The sequence below is a fragment of the Typopeltis vanoorti genome, chromosome 8 (genome assembly GCF_054136105.1).
Source record: "Typopeltis vanoorti isolate ZY-2024b chromosome 8, IOZ_Tvanoo_1.0, whole genome shotgun sequence".
Taxonomy (NCBI): Eukaryota; Metazoa; Arthropoda; class Arachnida; order Uropygi; family Thelyphonidae; genus Typopeltis; species Typopeltis vanoorti.
Window position 1 is genome coordinate 66759509 of NC_143556.1, and position 15528 is coordinate 66775036.

The window sequence follows — 15528 nt, forward strand, 5'->3', positions numbered from 1 at the left end:
GGGCAACTCGTGGAAAAGTTGGTATTGCTGGTATGGTTAGATGTGATTTACCTTGATTGTCTATGCATGAGTTGAAAGAGAAGAATGATGTCAGGAGGTCAGCTCTGTCTTAGATATTAGGAGTAGAAGCTGCATTCAACAAGCTTTTACAAAAGATGGGGGGACAACTGCCATATGTGCAGGAAGCAAGTTTTTTTCATTTAGCACTTCTGAAATCAGCCAGGTTTGTTAACAGTTGCTTCACAATTGTTGCAAGCTTCAAAGCTGAAGAATTTGTTTCACACTACTTGGAATACTTCTTTGGCTGCTTTGATATGTCTGGGCTGAATACTGGCCAGGAATGTTGAATGGAATGGAGAATAAAGGCCTTTATTCCAACCTGGATAATTCTGCTCACTCAATCAGAGAAGTATTTGGATCAGCAGTCTCTTCAAAGAAAGGAGTAGAAATCTTAGGGGTCATTCCATTTGGCACTGTTGTAATACCAAGAGACAGAAAGTTGAGAACGGTTGAGGGAAGGGAAGGGAAAGGTGTTTTATTGGAGATTAAACTTAAACAAAATTATGGTCTGAGCTACAGAGAAGAGGCATGATTTCAACAGTGTGTTTGGAAAAAATGCTTTGGGGAAGAATAAAAAGACATACATTGGTAATCACACATCTGCAAGCACATGAGCAATATGAGATGGTACAACATTTGGACCAATGCTGATGATGCAAAACTGGGAAGAGTGACAGTAAATGAAGGTGATGGAGAGATCCTGCAAACTGACTTAAATAGAGTGGGTATGGACAAAGGTAAATGGTTGCCAGTTTAATGTGGCAAAGAGTAAGTACAATCTGGGAAGAAGAGATCACAGTGTGTACTATACTAATGAAACTGAACTCCTGGAAACTGATAATGCCAGGGACTTTGGGATGTTTTTGGACAGGGAGCTGAAGTTCAGATAGCATATTGCAAAAGTTGGCAAAATAGTTCAAAGGATTACCTGGATGTTGAAACACTGACTAACAAGACAGAGAGGTGATTGTCCCTCTTTATAAGATATGATTAAGCTGCATCTTGACTACTGTGCAGAGATTTGGTCACATAGGTTTTTTGGGGATCAGGAAGTATTGGAGAGGATTCAGATATGTGTGACTAAGCTGGTGACAGCTCCATGGAATGCTTTCTATGATTATCTTATAGAACTCCTTAGTTAAAGAGATTCTGAGATAGACACAAAGGAACTTTTTTTTTTTTTTCATTACATGACAGTGAATGAGTTTAAGAAGAGGTATCGTGTGTATAAAGGATAATGTGGATCTCCTGCAATGAGTCTTCTGACTCCATGGAGATACCTGTGTAATAATAATGATACAATAATAATAATAAAGATAGATTTCAAAAGATATGAGCTGCATGCCAGAATGGAACAGTGCTTTTTTGTATAAGGCCTATACAAAAAAGTTAACATTTACAATTGTGGACCTAGAATGATTCATTCTATAGAACAGGGGTGGCCAGAGTTTTTGCAGCAAGAGCCCTAGTTATCTACCAGAAATTGTTAAGAGCCACATCCCAAAGGTCTATGTCAGTCATATACAGGGTGTTCGGGATAAATTTGACAGTTTCGTAAGGAAAAAGAAAATCTTCTTTGCATCTATTAAATTTAATGAATTGACAAAAAACATTACAGGCAGAGTTAATTACAATACTATCAACAAGATTTACTCAAAATAACCACCATTAGCATTGATCACAGCTTCAATCCTGCTTCGGAACCTCGAACAAGCTGATGCTACAGTCTCCCTGGGAAGGGCCGCAAAAACTGTTTTAATTTTATCCATTAACTGGGCTTTTGTATTACTGGAAGTGCGATTGGTGTCTTTTTCAACTGCGCCCCATACAAAATAATCCATGGGGTTAAGGTCTGGGGAGTTTGGAGGCCAAACATTTGGACTGGTGAAGTCGTAGAAATTTTCAGACAACCATTTTTGACTTTTCCCAGAGGTGTGGCAAGGGGCCGAATCCTGCTGCCATACATACGGCCTACCATTGGCTACCCTTGTTATCCAGGGCTTGACTACAGTGTTTAGCAACTCCACGTAGCCACGTAGGGTTCTTCAACACCTGTTCCTGCAGATTTGCGAGGAACTCTGCTGTACGAACGCAATCAGATCGTCTGCTAGGGATCTTTCTTCTTGCTACATCCTCGTAGTCACCATTGCAAGTCTCTAGTTCATGCCTGATTGTTTTTACTGTAATCAGGGAGCATTGGGCAGCAGTCGAAATATCCTTATTTTGATGGCCGGCACGAATCATCATGATACAAGTTATTCTCTTCCATGATTCAGGTGGGTTCCAGCTATCCATCCTTTCTGACATCTTGTATATGAATGAAGAAGGGTCCAACCTTTTAAATGAAGAGAAGTGTGTGTTAATACATGTAACTTACGGAAAAATATAATTAATTATAAATATGTCAAATTTATCCCGAACACCCTGTACATACACATATAAATATAATATAATGTTTTTTTTGAAACATTAAATAAATATAATGTTTCAAAAACTTTTTTTCCCTTATTCATATCATTTTTAAGGAATAAGGGAAAAAAAGTTTTTGAAACATTATATTTATTATTACATATTTATTTTACATGTATTTACATTTTTTTATTTATTCTTTACTAGTAGAAGGTTTATGGATTTCTAAGTTAGCAACTAATTTTTGATAATTTGGTTTGTAATTAGTAATTGAACTTCTTTAAAATGTTTGAAAGAAGTTCAATTTAGTAAGTGAACTTCTTTCAAATGTTGGTTTGTTAATTGAGAACGATACTTGGATTTTACAAATTTCATTGTTGAGTACAGTGATTCAACATCATACGTCGATCCAAAAATTGATAATAAACGATATGCTGCATTTTTAAATGGCTGTACTTTATGATAGGTACACATTTCCAAAATTCATTGATTGAATTTACTGATTTATGTAACATTTTAAGACCTTCGTCTTCTTGCATTTCTATTAACTCTATTTCTCCTGATGCCGTTCCAGGAAGTAAGCTTTTTAAAAGCAGGAAACCGTTGTTAATTACATCATTTCAAATGGATTTAATAGAAATGCGATAGATGGTTTTAATTCTTGTAAGTCTACAAATTGTTCTTCCAAATCGTCCAACAGGTTGTTTAATTTTGCTCGATAGTTACTCATGGCTGTAGGAAGAATATCACATCTTGAAGTCGCTTTTTTCAAACGTGGAAAGTGATTGAATGTCTTTTCATTTATATTTTTTTGAAAAAGTTGTAATTTTTTTTTAAAACTAAAAATGCTCTGACTCAATTCTGAAGTATTCTTGTCTTGCAGTGACACATTAGATTTTTGTAAATGTTCCAATATATCGGTAAAAACATTAAGTCCTTCCTTGGATCCATTCATTGTTTTTTAATTACGGACATGATTGCTTCTTTATATCTAGGAATTCGATAATAGGTTCCAATAAAGCAACAAATTTGTTAAATACATCATACGTAGATAACCATCTCACTATGCAGTACAACGATAAATCATTTATTTGTTCATTCAAATCAAGTTCATCAATAAACTTTCGAAACTGACGGTGGTTTTTTTATTGGTCCAAATGAAATTTACGATTTTTATGAGTGGTGTAAACACATGTTCAAAATTAAAGTGTTTTGCAACAAGATGTTCTCAATGCAAAATACAATGAATTGGAATGAAATCGGGAATGCTTTCATCTTTTTTTAAAAGTCCAATTAATCCGATATTCTTACCTACCATTGCTGCTGCTCCATCAGTAGCCACACCTACTAATTTACTTTTTGGAACATTTTTAAGGGCAACATCAAAAGCTTCCTTAATATCAACGCCACGAGTACTATCTTTTAATGTTATTAAATCTAATAATTCTTCTTGCGTCACTCTGTCCTCAGAACAAAATGAATAAAAATTGTTAATTGTGGTTGGTCTGAAATGTCAGTTGATTTGTCAAGCGCCAAACTAAATGCTACATAATCTTTTATATCGTTTTCTAATTTTGATAATAAATCCACACTTATTTCTGAAATTCGACGTTTAATTGTATGTCATGAGGTAGGAATGTCGGTAATTAACTTTAAAAGTTTTGAATTATTAGGGTCCAGTGACTCAATTGTATTAAGAATGTTTTGCTTAATAAATTCCCCTTCGGTATCAGGCGTTTTGCACGTGCGATGTTCCATGATATTTTAAAACTAGTCTCTATTACAGTTTTAGATTCTTCAGTAAATTTTGTCATGAAGTTAATTTGGTTATTAACTGAAGATTTCAACGATTTAAGCTTTTTAATTCGCATTTCAGATTTTTCTGGAAATTGAGACAAATACTTGTGATGCAATTTTTCACAATGTTTTAAATTCTCTACTTTGAAATTGCTCACTGTTGAACTACAGATGAGGCAAAAAGCTTTACCAATTTCTCAATAAAAGCATTGTCTTCTTCCCATTCTTCCTTAAAATTTCTATGTTCGTCGCTATACTTCCGCTTCTGTTTATTTTCAAGAGTCATGCTGCAAAATATTCTATAATAAAATTTTAAAAATAAAATATTAATATTTAAATCATCATCATCAAATTCCTGCCACGTTCCCTCAAGGGGTGTACAGGATATGACAGTACTACATGAAAAAATTACATCATTACTAACTTCCTATCTACAATTTTTCTCCAAATCAGTCTGTTACTTGTCAAGACTCCAACATTATCAGATCTTATATTTCTATCGTCTAAGGCACTTTGTACCATATCAATCCACCTATATCATGGTCTTCCTCTGGGTCGTTTTCCTGCCAACCTGGCAGAGAACACTTGTTTTGCTAATCTTTCCTCTCCCATTCTATTTAAGTGACCATGCCACCTGAGATTAGCTCTGCTAACGCATTCCTGGATGCTGACAATGTCAAGTTCTTTCCTAATATTCTCATTTTTAATATGATATTGCCATTGATGCCATCTGTTCACGCCTCTAATCTTTCTCAGGACTCTCATATCTGCGGTCTCTAGTCTTTGGTCAAGTGTTTTACTTCTGACCCAGCTCTCAGATCCATAAGTTAAAATTGGTTTGAACACTGTCTTGTATACAGCTAATTTATTGTTCCGACTAATTTCTCTCTTATTCCATATGAATTTATTCAATTGACCTCCCACCGTACCAGCTTTGCTGATTCTGTTATCTATATTGAATTTACCATCTTCACTAAAATCATGCCTAAGTAGCTAAAATGTTTTACTTGTTTCACAGGTTCTCTGTTCAAAACACAGTTCACATTTTCAACGATTCTACCTATTTTCATTGTCTTTGTCTTCTTTTTTTATTGCTGACCTTCATACCATATCTATTACAACAGTTATTCAATTTAGTCAGAGAATCTTGCAGACTTGTAGCGGATTTATTTAGAAGTATAACATCATCCGCATAAAGCAAAGAGCTGACATTAACATCTCCAATTTTGATATCAGGTTTAATACCACATTCCTTCATAATGTGATCCATATAGATAATGAATAACAAAGGGGATAATGTACATCCTTGTCTCACACCAGATTTAACATTAAACCATCTTCCTGTACTTCCTTCAATTCTAACTGCTGACTTACAACTCAAATAAAGACTAAGTATTGCTTGATATAATGCCCCATTGACACCATATAACTGCAGCGTATTGAATAGCTTCTCTCTTGGCACCTTGTCATATGCCTTTTCCAAATCGACAAAACTTAAATACAGATCTTTGTTGTATTCCCATGCTTTCTCGACTATTTGTCGTAAAGTGAAGATCTGATCCTGACAGCCTCTATTTGGCCTGAATCCAGCTTGTTCTTCACCAAGCTTTTCTTCCACAATTCTTCTCAACCGTTTCTCAAGTATACTTGCATAGATCTTGCCAGGAACACTCAGTAGGGAAATACTTCTGTAATTCTCACATTCAGTTTTATTTCCCTTTTTATATATGGGTACTATGAGAGCTCTACTTCAATCATCGGGAATTCGTCCCTCTGTCCAGGCTTTCTGAACTATGCAGTGCAGCCACTGTAAGACTTTTATACCACCATACTTCAGCATTTCTGGTCGAATATCATCTACTCCTGCTGCCTTTCCACATTTCAAGCCTTTGATGGCTTTTTCTACTTCAAGTATGGATATGTATTCCTGACTGCATGCCTGGTCAGTGTTTTTTTATCACTGTGCTGTTATCACTGCTTGTTTCATTTAGCAGTTTTTCAAAGTAATTACTCCATACCTCAAGGATATCTTTTTCTCCTGTTTTCATGTCACCTTTATCATCTCTAACTCCTTTTACAGCACTCTTTCCTCCATTCCTAAGCTTCTTCAACAACCTCCAGAATATTTTGCCACCTTCTTGATATTTATTTTCTATATTCTTGCCAAAGTCCTCCCATGACTTTTGTTTAGCTAGTTTTACACACTGTTTAGCTTTCTTACATTTGTCTCTGTATTCTGTAAGAGTAAAAGCTGACTTATTTGACAGGAACTTTTGATATGCTTTCTTCTTTTCCTTCACTGCCTGTTTAACTTCCTGTGTCCACCAGGGAGTTCTGATTTTTTTATCCTTACAGACAACCTCACACATGCCTCTCTGGCGGAATCAATCAATGTTTTCTTCAGAGTTTGCCACTGAATCTATTTAAATCATTTGGAATTTAAATTATTACCTTTTTATTTAAGAAGTATGAAATTCAGTAATGTGGCTTTTTAAATTTTCTGAGAAGGTAATATAAATATAACTACATTGCCAAACAGCATATGAACAGCAAATTTCATCAAGCCACTCAAAAACATTGACCAATCGAGCAGCAAAATACAGCATATTAGGGATGGCAAACAAACATTGATGTTTTTTAGAGAAAAACGTCGCTTTTTTTCCCTTTTTTTGGACTTTGCCTCAAGTTTTATTAAATTATCATCAGCATTCAGAAAAACTTTATTAGGTGATTGCCCCATGTCTGCTAGAAAATTAAGAAAAATTATAAATATTTTTTATTTGTTGGTTGAGCAGCAATAAAACTTAAAAGAAGAGCCGCATGCGGCTCGCGAGCTGCAGTTTGGCCACCGCAGCTATACAAGATCAAAACAGCACATTTCTTTCTACACTCAGATTGAGTGTAGAAAGGCTTATGTGTTTGTCATAGATGTTGATTAATTTTGATGGTATATATTAGAACACAGACTGATAAGTAAATGTTTAATTTGATTTATTGCTGATATTCCACTGGTATTCTAACCAGCATCTTCAGAGCACAACAATCAGTTTGTCACAGTGCACGAGACAACAATCATCTGGTGTGACAATGAGACTAGTTAGAACAATTGTAGCTACGACCCAACAAACTAAAGTCCTAATTAGGCACCCTCTATGTTAAAAAAAAAAAACCAGAGATAACAGGTATTAGTTATGTCTTAAGATGAGAGTCTTCCAAATCTTAGGCAAATTTATACAGCCATACTTGTTGAGATTCGGAGTATGTTTTAAGTTTCTGTTGATTCTAAAAACAACCTCTCTGACTTGTAAAAGATTCTGTGCAGTACTTTAGTTTTCTTCCAGTTGATCCTGTGTGTAAGGGTATTCAAAGCATGGTCTGCTAGACCCGACTAGCCATAGCGATAGTGCCAGATGTATTTTCTATGTTCACGGTTCTTCCTGTTTGACCATAGTAAGCTTGTACGTCGTAGACTCCTGAGTGTGATATGGGAGAGATGCTGTCCTCGGGTGAATGGATGAGAGTAGCCAATTTGACACATAGTTTAAATACGGTGCGTAAATTACTGAAAAAAGTCACTTCCTGGCCTAAAGAAACAGTAAATAAACTCAAGCCCTTTCACATTAAAATATCCAGGATACACGGGGCACCAAAAATTCACAAAGGTACACCCTTAAGCTCTTTTGCTCGTTACAGCCGAGAGTTTGTTATTTTTGTGCTCGTTACAGCAAAGTTCAACTGTATTTTATAAATATCTTACAAATATTTTATAAAATATCTTAAAATTATTATTATAAATATTTGAATAATCAGCACATAGTAGCTATTATTTAGGTATTAAAAAACTAATTTTCACATACTTCGGTGTAATTTCAATAGAGTGTATGACATTGCTGTAAGCACCACCTCGCCTTCCAATATATAAACATCCCAAAGACGAAGGGTCAAACTAAATGGAACCTGAAAGGGAGAAATGCAAATATGAGAAGTAATAGCTGTTTACTAAACTTGTTCCTGAGTTTTATGAATAAATGAATAAAACATTATGGAACTGCAATTCAAGTGCTGCAAAAGGTCAGTAGTGAACACACGCACACACACACACACACACTGCTCAAAACAATTAAGGGACATTTTAGTTTCTGTCGGATAATTATAAATTTCTGCAAATAATTATAACTATTGGATACTTTATACATGAATAAATATTTCTTACTTATGGATAGGGTGTAATTGATGAGATATTGTTTAAATAATCGATATTTATTACAAATTTAACAAATTATACATTTTAGCGTGAAATAATTTTAACAAGAATAACAACAAGAATAGCCAAAAACGCATTTCTTAATTTTTAATATGGCGTATGGTCTCCATTAACAGCAGTACATCTTGATTGCATGGACCGGATATGATGATCAAACAGTTCTTGTGGGATATTTCTCCACTCTTCTGTGAGAGCAATTTCGAGCTCTTAAAGCAATCGTGGTGGCACCAGTCGAGCAGAAATGTGCCTATCTAAAGCATCCCAGGCATGTTCAATTGGATTACAATCCGGTGAACAGGCAGGCCAGTCCATTCGTTCAATAGCTTCGTCTTCAAACCACTCTTGTACCAAATTTGTACAGTGTGGACGAGCATTGTTATCCATCAAAAAAATGAATTCTTGGCCAATTGCAGCAGCATATGGACAAACTATAGGTTCAAAAAAAAAAAAAAAAGTTTCTCTAGCTTACTGTATGTAATGTAACTCAGCTTGTCCTGTATATTTGTATATGTTCCAGATGATGATCTTAATATGAAGATTGAAATGTCGGGAAATTAAAAGTTTTTTATAACACAGTTGTAAGGTCCATAATTTCTAAAATGAATGCTGATCACCATGCAACTAAAAGAAAGCAGTCATATTTAAACTTGCATCTATGTTGATGAGCTTTATCCCACTGGATATTGTGTTTAGTGTCAATACTATGTTGTGCTACACCAGACTTTGTATTCCATATAATACTGATGTTCATTAATTCTTTTTTCCACAGAACAGCTTGTTTGTCCAAAGTATGTTAGATTACATTCACACGGCATCTGGTAAACGCCAGGTAATGATAGAGGTGCCAGTTTGTCTTTTGTGGATGGCAACAGGTGAGAAATTTTGTTGATCAGAAAATATGTGGGAATGAGATGATACTTCTTCAAAATTCTGCCAATTGGTTCTGAGATGCCAGAAATATAAGGGATTGGAATCCTGCGGTCTGTTGAAGAATCCTGAGGTGTTGGAACATAGGAGTTAATTATCTGCTGGATTTGATTAGGGTTGTAACCATTAAATTCCATTTACGTTTTGATAGTGAAAAGTTCTTGTTGAGGGAGAGGAGCACACTTTATGTACTCTTCTTCCTCACACCTCTCAAAAAATTGGTGTTATCAAGTCTTTAATTAATAGAGCTGATCTCAAAACTCTTCAAATATAACAACACTGCATGTGAAGCTTAGAGAATGCTGAAAATGTTTATAGTGATGAAACAATATCTCATGCTCATGTATGTGAGTGACAAAAAAAGATTTTTGGATAGTCAAAAGACATGCATAAAGATCCAAAATCCAGTCAACCTAAAACTGTATAAAACTAATCAATATATGTACAAAAAAAAATAGAAATATGGTATGACTGTTTGCTGTTTAACAGCTAGAATAAATGTTAAGATGCTAAACATGAATAAAGAATCAATTTGCAAGATTCTGATCAAAGTTCTTGATACCAAGGAAAGTGTGCAAGAAGTGTCCAAGGTTGTAAACATGACAAAAAGACGAAGAGTCAAAATCAGCAGCGAGTTTCTTTGAACAAACTGAAACGTGTTCAAAATTGGCATTACTAAGTACAACAAGTTATAGGCATTCAAATATGATCCCAAAACTAAAACACAAAACCTCTAACAGACACTGATGATGTCTCTCTCTGACTAGAAGGAATAAACGTGCACTCCATAGTGAAAAGTGTTCATTGCATTTTTCAACTATTTTCAACAAGGTACTGTGCACTATGAATATCTTCCAGCAGGACAAATGGTTCACCACTATCTATATAAAGATGATTTTGGAGCATTTAAGAGAAAAAAGAAGAGAGCTGTGGTCCCAAAAAAAGTGGATTATTCATCATGACAATGCTCTTCCTCATTTAGTATTACTGGTGAAGCAATTTGTGACTCAGAAACAAATATAATAACCCACCCACCCCCACACACACACACATACCATTTGCCAAATCATATCTTTTGTGACTTTTTTGTTTCTAAACTTAGAAAGTTTCACAATGTTCTATACAACATACACCTGTAAAGACTTCCCCAAAGTTTTTTGAAACATGGAAAAAAAGGATGGAAAAGTGTCTTAGAGACAATAAGGGACTACTTTTGAAGAAGATAACTACTGAATTTTTTGTCTTCAATAATAAGTTTAGTTGTCATTTCCACATTTCATTTAAAAAAAAGATAAAGTCCTAAGTAGTTTATAACAAAATACTTAAACTAAAGACATCAATGGTAATTATGATTGTTGGGAGATAAATAATAGTATTTAATATTATAAAGAGCCGAGAGGCTATTTTTTATTTTTTTCCTGGCGGTGTAAATTAAGTTAAGGGGGATAATAAATCCCTCATTATTTTAAAGCCGGATACGAAACTCGGAGATTGAAATCTAAGAGTTTCATGCTGAAGAACTATTGGCCAGTCCAAGCGTAAGTCAACACCTGGGTGGTACAACACTAGGGCAACTCGTGTCAAAGGTGGAGCAAGTTCAGTCACTATACTTAATATTTTCTCATAATGTAAAACGCAGCTCCTAGGAGATGTATTACTGTTTTACATTATGAGGAGAGGTCACTACCCAGACTGGTTTAGACCTTTATTGAGGTCTCATCAGTGAGTAGGTAGATCTGGAATACCAAGATTTAAGTGAACCGAACTTACACATACCTCTACTAACGAATTGCCACACTGGTGTACCCATATATTATTATTACTACGATAAAGAGCCAAGAGGTTTTTTCCCCCCTTCTTTTCCCTTAACGTAATTTTACGCCGCCGGGGGAAAAAAAAATAGCCTCTTGGCTCTTTATCATAGTAATAATAATATATGGGTACACTGGTCTGGCAATTTATTAGTAGGGGTATATGTAAGTTCTGTTCACTTAAACCTTGGTATTCCAGGTCTACCTACTCACTGATGAGAACCTCAATAAAGGTCGAAACCGGTCCAGGAAGTGACCTCTCCTCATAATGTAAAACAGTAATACATTTCTTAGGAGCTGCATTTTACATTATTAGAAAATGTTAAGGATAGTGATGGAGCTTGCTCCACCTTTGACATGAGTTGCCCTAGCGTTGTACCACCCAGGTATAACACTAGGGCAACTTATGCTTGGACTCGCCGATAGTTCTTCGGCATGAAACTCTTAGATTTCGATCTCCGAGTTTCGTATCTGGCTTTAAAATAACGAAGGATTTATTATCCCCTTAACTTTGTATTTAATATTACTCATAGGGTAAATTTAATTACTTATCATTATAATATTATACTTTTTTCCATTATATTCATTAAATTTAGAATAAAGTAACAATTTAAAAATTAAAAAAATCTAGCTTTACACACAACACATAAAATTTAAAGCATACTCTATCCAAAAAACACTGAAAAAACCATTTCAGTGTATAAAGACTAGAATGGATTTCAAACTTGTCAAAATGAAGCTTCAGCTTTGGCAAGAAGTACATTAAGATTTTATCATGATGCTCTTGGAAGCGTTGCAATTTTGGAAATCCAGGAATAAAGAAACCTAAAAAGTTTTATTAAAATAAAACATATAAGCCTTCCAAGAAGAATTTAATATTAACAAATTAAATAAAGCAAATTTTTAATAATCATCTAAATTTAATTAAAAACAAGTAAAATTTTCATGATTTTAAGGCATAAATTTCTCAAAAATTAAGGGCATTAGGTAGTAGCTATAAATGAAGATAAAACTTTTTTGCAGTGCATGCAGTTTTTTTTTTTTTTTACTTTATTTGATTATTCTGCATAACCAAGAAATATCCCAAATATACAACGAAGTTTTAATGTGGACAAAGATGACTATAAGAAGATATAATTTTTGTTGTTGTTATTATTCAAATAATAACTTTTTGTATAGTGATGAAGCTTTTTTTATAGCTTAACTGGTAAAAGCAACTGCTTGTATACCACAAAGGCTGTGTATAAACATCCCATACAAAATCTGGATGTCTGTAAATCCAGTCTTGTGTAAAAATTCAAAGAAATGAACAAGCTTGTACATTGCCTTGAATTTATAAGTTTATTATTTTTTTATTTTATTTTTTGGGAGGGGGGGGGGGGTCATCATTCTGAAATATATACAGGTAACCCTCATATAACGTGGATGTTAGGTTCCATAGAAATGCCGCGTTATGCAAGACTCGGATCACATAGAAAAAGTAGGGTTAAGTTCCGAAATCGTTTTTTTTTAAAGATTATATAAACAATGATATATCCAACAAAAAAATATTTTTATTTAATTCAGGTAATTCATGTAGGTTAAGAAAACATATAAACTATGAAAAAAATACATAGTATAAAATTATAAATTCTACGTAAACTTCATTGCATATAATGCATAAATGTTTTAGGCAAAATAAAATAAAGTGTATACTTAAATATAAAGAGCTAATAAGCTTCATTTCGGCAATGAAAACATTACTTAAATTAAGGGGATATTAAATCCCACATAGTTTTAAAACCGAATAAGAAACTCAAAGATTGGAATCAGAGAGTTTCTTGCCGAATATAGTAAACTATAAAGTATCGGCGAGTCGTCCGATATTGTACTACGTACTAGGATCACTTGCATTTGCTAACGCTAGTGTCGCCGATACTTTATAGTTTACTATATTCGGCAAGAAACTCTCTGATTCCAATCTTTGAGTTTCTTATTCGGTTTTAAAACTATGTGGGATTTAATATCCCCTTAATTTAAATAAAGTGTATATTTTAATCGTCATCACTCTCTTCAAAACTAACATTTCATAGATGTTCTTTATTTACATGTGGACCGATGTCACCATCACTTGAAATCTCTTGCACATCATTTGTATAATTTTCATTGCATACTTTGGCTGGTTTAGTTATCACTAAGTCAGTAATAAGACCTTGCTTACCACTATGCTGCAATTTTTTATTAAGTTCATAATATGGAATTAAACAAATATCCAATTGTCTCGTGAATTTTCTGGAGCTCTCCATTGAGAGAGCATTATCCATAAAATAACTTTCTTGCCAAGTTCAGTCCTTCTGCTAATTTCTTTAAACTGAATTCTTTAACAGCTTCATCGCAATCAGAATCTTCGGCAGAACTTCCCCGCCATTTGGTTCGACGTCATCTATTAACTGTACCAGTTCCTTCTCATTTAAATCTATTTCCCCATCAATTAATTCACTAATTTCGTTTTCAACCATACCATATTGCAAAAGCACTCTAAGTGGCCATTAGTATAAAAATAAATTTTTTACATAAAAAAAAAACCCATTACATATTGTATGTAACTCACCAAAAAATAAAGTGCTCAGCTTGAGATTAACACACTTATGATTTTTAATGCGCTTTCCTGGCAGAAAACAAAGACAACTTTCAATAATAAACACTAACAGTAAACAATTGATGTACATGTGTGCTAAAGGGTATTTCCCCTAATATAAATTCACTACTTATAACTACATGCGCGATATAGGCAGACACAAATTTAACAAAGATAAAATTTGATTTTTAAGTCGCGCATTAAAAAATATATGAAAAGATAAAGGATTACCACAGTTTGTAGACCATCTTATATTGAAACCGCACTGTATAAATACCACGTTATACGAGGGTTACCTGTAAATTCTCATGAATGCTTAGTATCTTATTCAGGGATTGCATTGCATCACACTTTAATGAAGTTAAACACTAAGCAAATTAAATTACGGTATCAGTAGTACGGATGCTTCATGCAAAAAGATATATCATACTTCTTAAAAAAAGATAGAAAAGTAGATTCCATAAATAGAAAAACTAAGAATTTCTAAAGGAATACTTTAATGTATGTTTCAAATTTTATTTGATTCATTTAATTCCAGACTTTATTTTACCACAATCTTGTGCCATGCCATTCATTCTTAATAAATCATTCTAAGCCAAACCACTTACAGACCGTATAAAAAATTGGCATCCCTTATCGGCTTCACCAAAGACCAGTCACATTCCCTACACCTACTTTGAAGTTGCTAATTGTCCTACTGCAGCCAAACAGGGACAGCCAAGATAAGAATTTCTGAACACAAGGACTACATCAGTTCCACCATTACAGCCACTCAGGACTCATTTACAATTGGTTTCCATGATTAAAGATGTACATCTACAAGAAGATAAAATCTCAGCCAGCTTTGATGCCACTTCTCTGTCTACTAATGTACCCACATAAGAAGTATTAGTTCTTTTACAAGATAAATTATAAAAAAAAATCTCGACACTCTTAAGTCATTGTATAATTCAGGATATTTCATTTTTGGAAACAAGATCTATAAGGAAAATTTCAGGTTAGCCATGGGCAATCCTCTATCACCAGTACTAGCAAATATACATCTAGAAGCTCTCCAAGAAAAAGCAATAAACTCCTTTCCGGTAAAACCAAAACCCAAGATTATGGACAAGATATACAGATATATAGACAACCAACATCATAGGATAACATTTACTAGAAGTTAACAGTTCACTTCCTTTTCTTGATGTGAATCTTACTTATTCATCTGGAAAACTAAAAATCTCCATCTATATAAAACCCACACATATCAACAGATATCTTCAAATACACTCCCATCATTATCCACCTCCAAAGTTTGGTATTATTTCTACTTCAGGAACTCGTGTGCATACTCTCTCATCAGCAATTGAAGAAGAGATCGCCAAAGAATTAAACTTGCTTTTATCAATTTTTCAGAAGAATGGTTATCCTAAGCAGACAGTTTCAGAACTCTTGTTTAATCCTTCTACACACTGTACTGAGAGAGCAATGATGTGAAAAGTTATATCACCATTCCGTATATCAACTCTATTTCTAACAAATTGGCAAAAATCCTCAAGAAATATAAAATGTGTATACTATTCACCCCTTCAAGAAAGCTTCAGTCCTGGCTTCATCCAGTAAAACCTAAACATAACAGTTTGAAATATTCAGGTATGTAC

At 34.1% G+C, this 15528-nt stretch overlaps 1 protein-coding gene across 12 annotated transcripts in view; it reads right to left on the reverse strand.

Annotated features, from left to right (window-relative positions):
- The window catches only part of LOC150104068 (USP6 N-terminal-like protein), a 615889-nt gene that overhangs the window by 55348 nt on the left and 545013 nt on the right, over positions 1-15528 (reverse strand). For all 12 annotated transcript variants that reach the window (XM_090397263.1, XM_090397258.1, XM_090397257.1 and 9 more), the window contains 2 exons: positions 11933-12093; positions 8124-8223 (listed from right to left, as the gene is read on the reverse strand). In XM_090397263.1, the coding sequence (XP_090253389.1) occupies positions 8124-8223; positions 11933-12093 (261 nt within the window). The remainder of the gene's footprint in view (positions 1-8123; positions 8224-11932; positions 12094-15528) is intronic.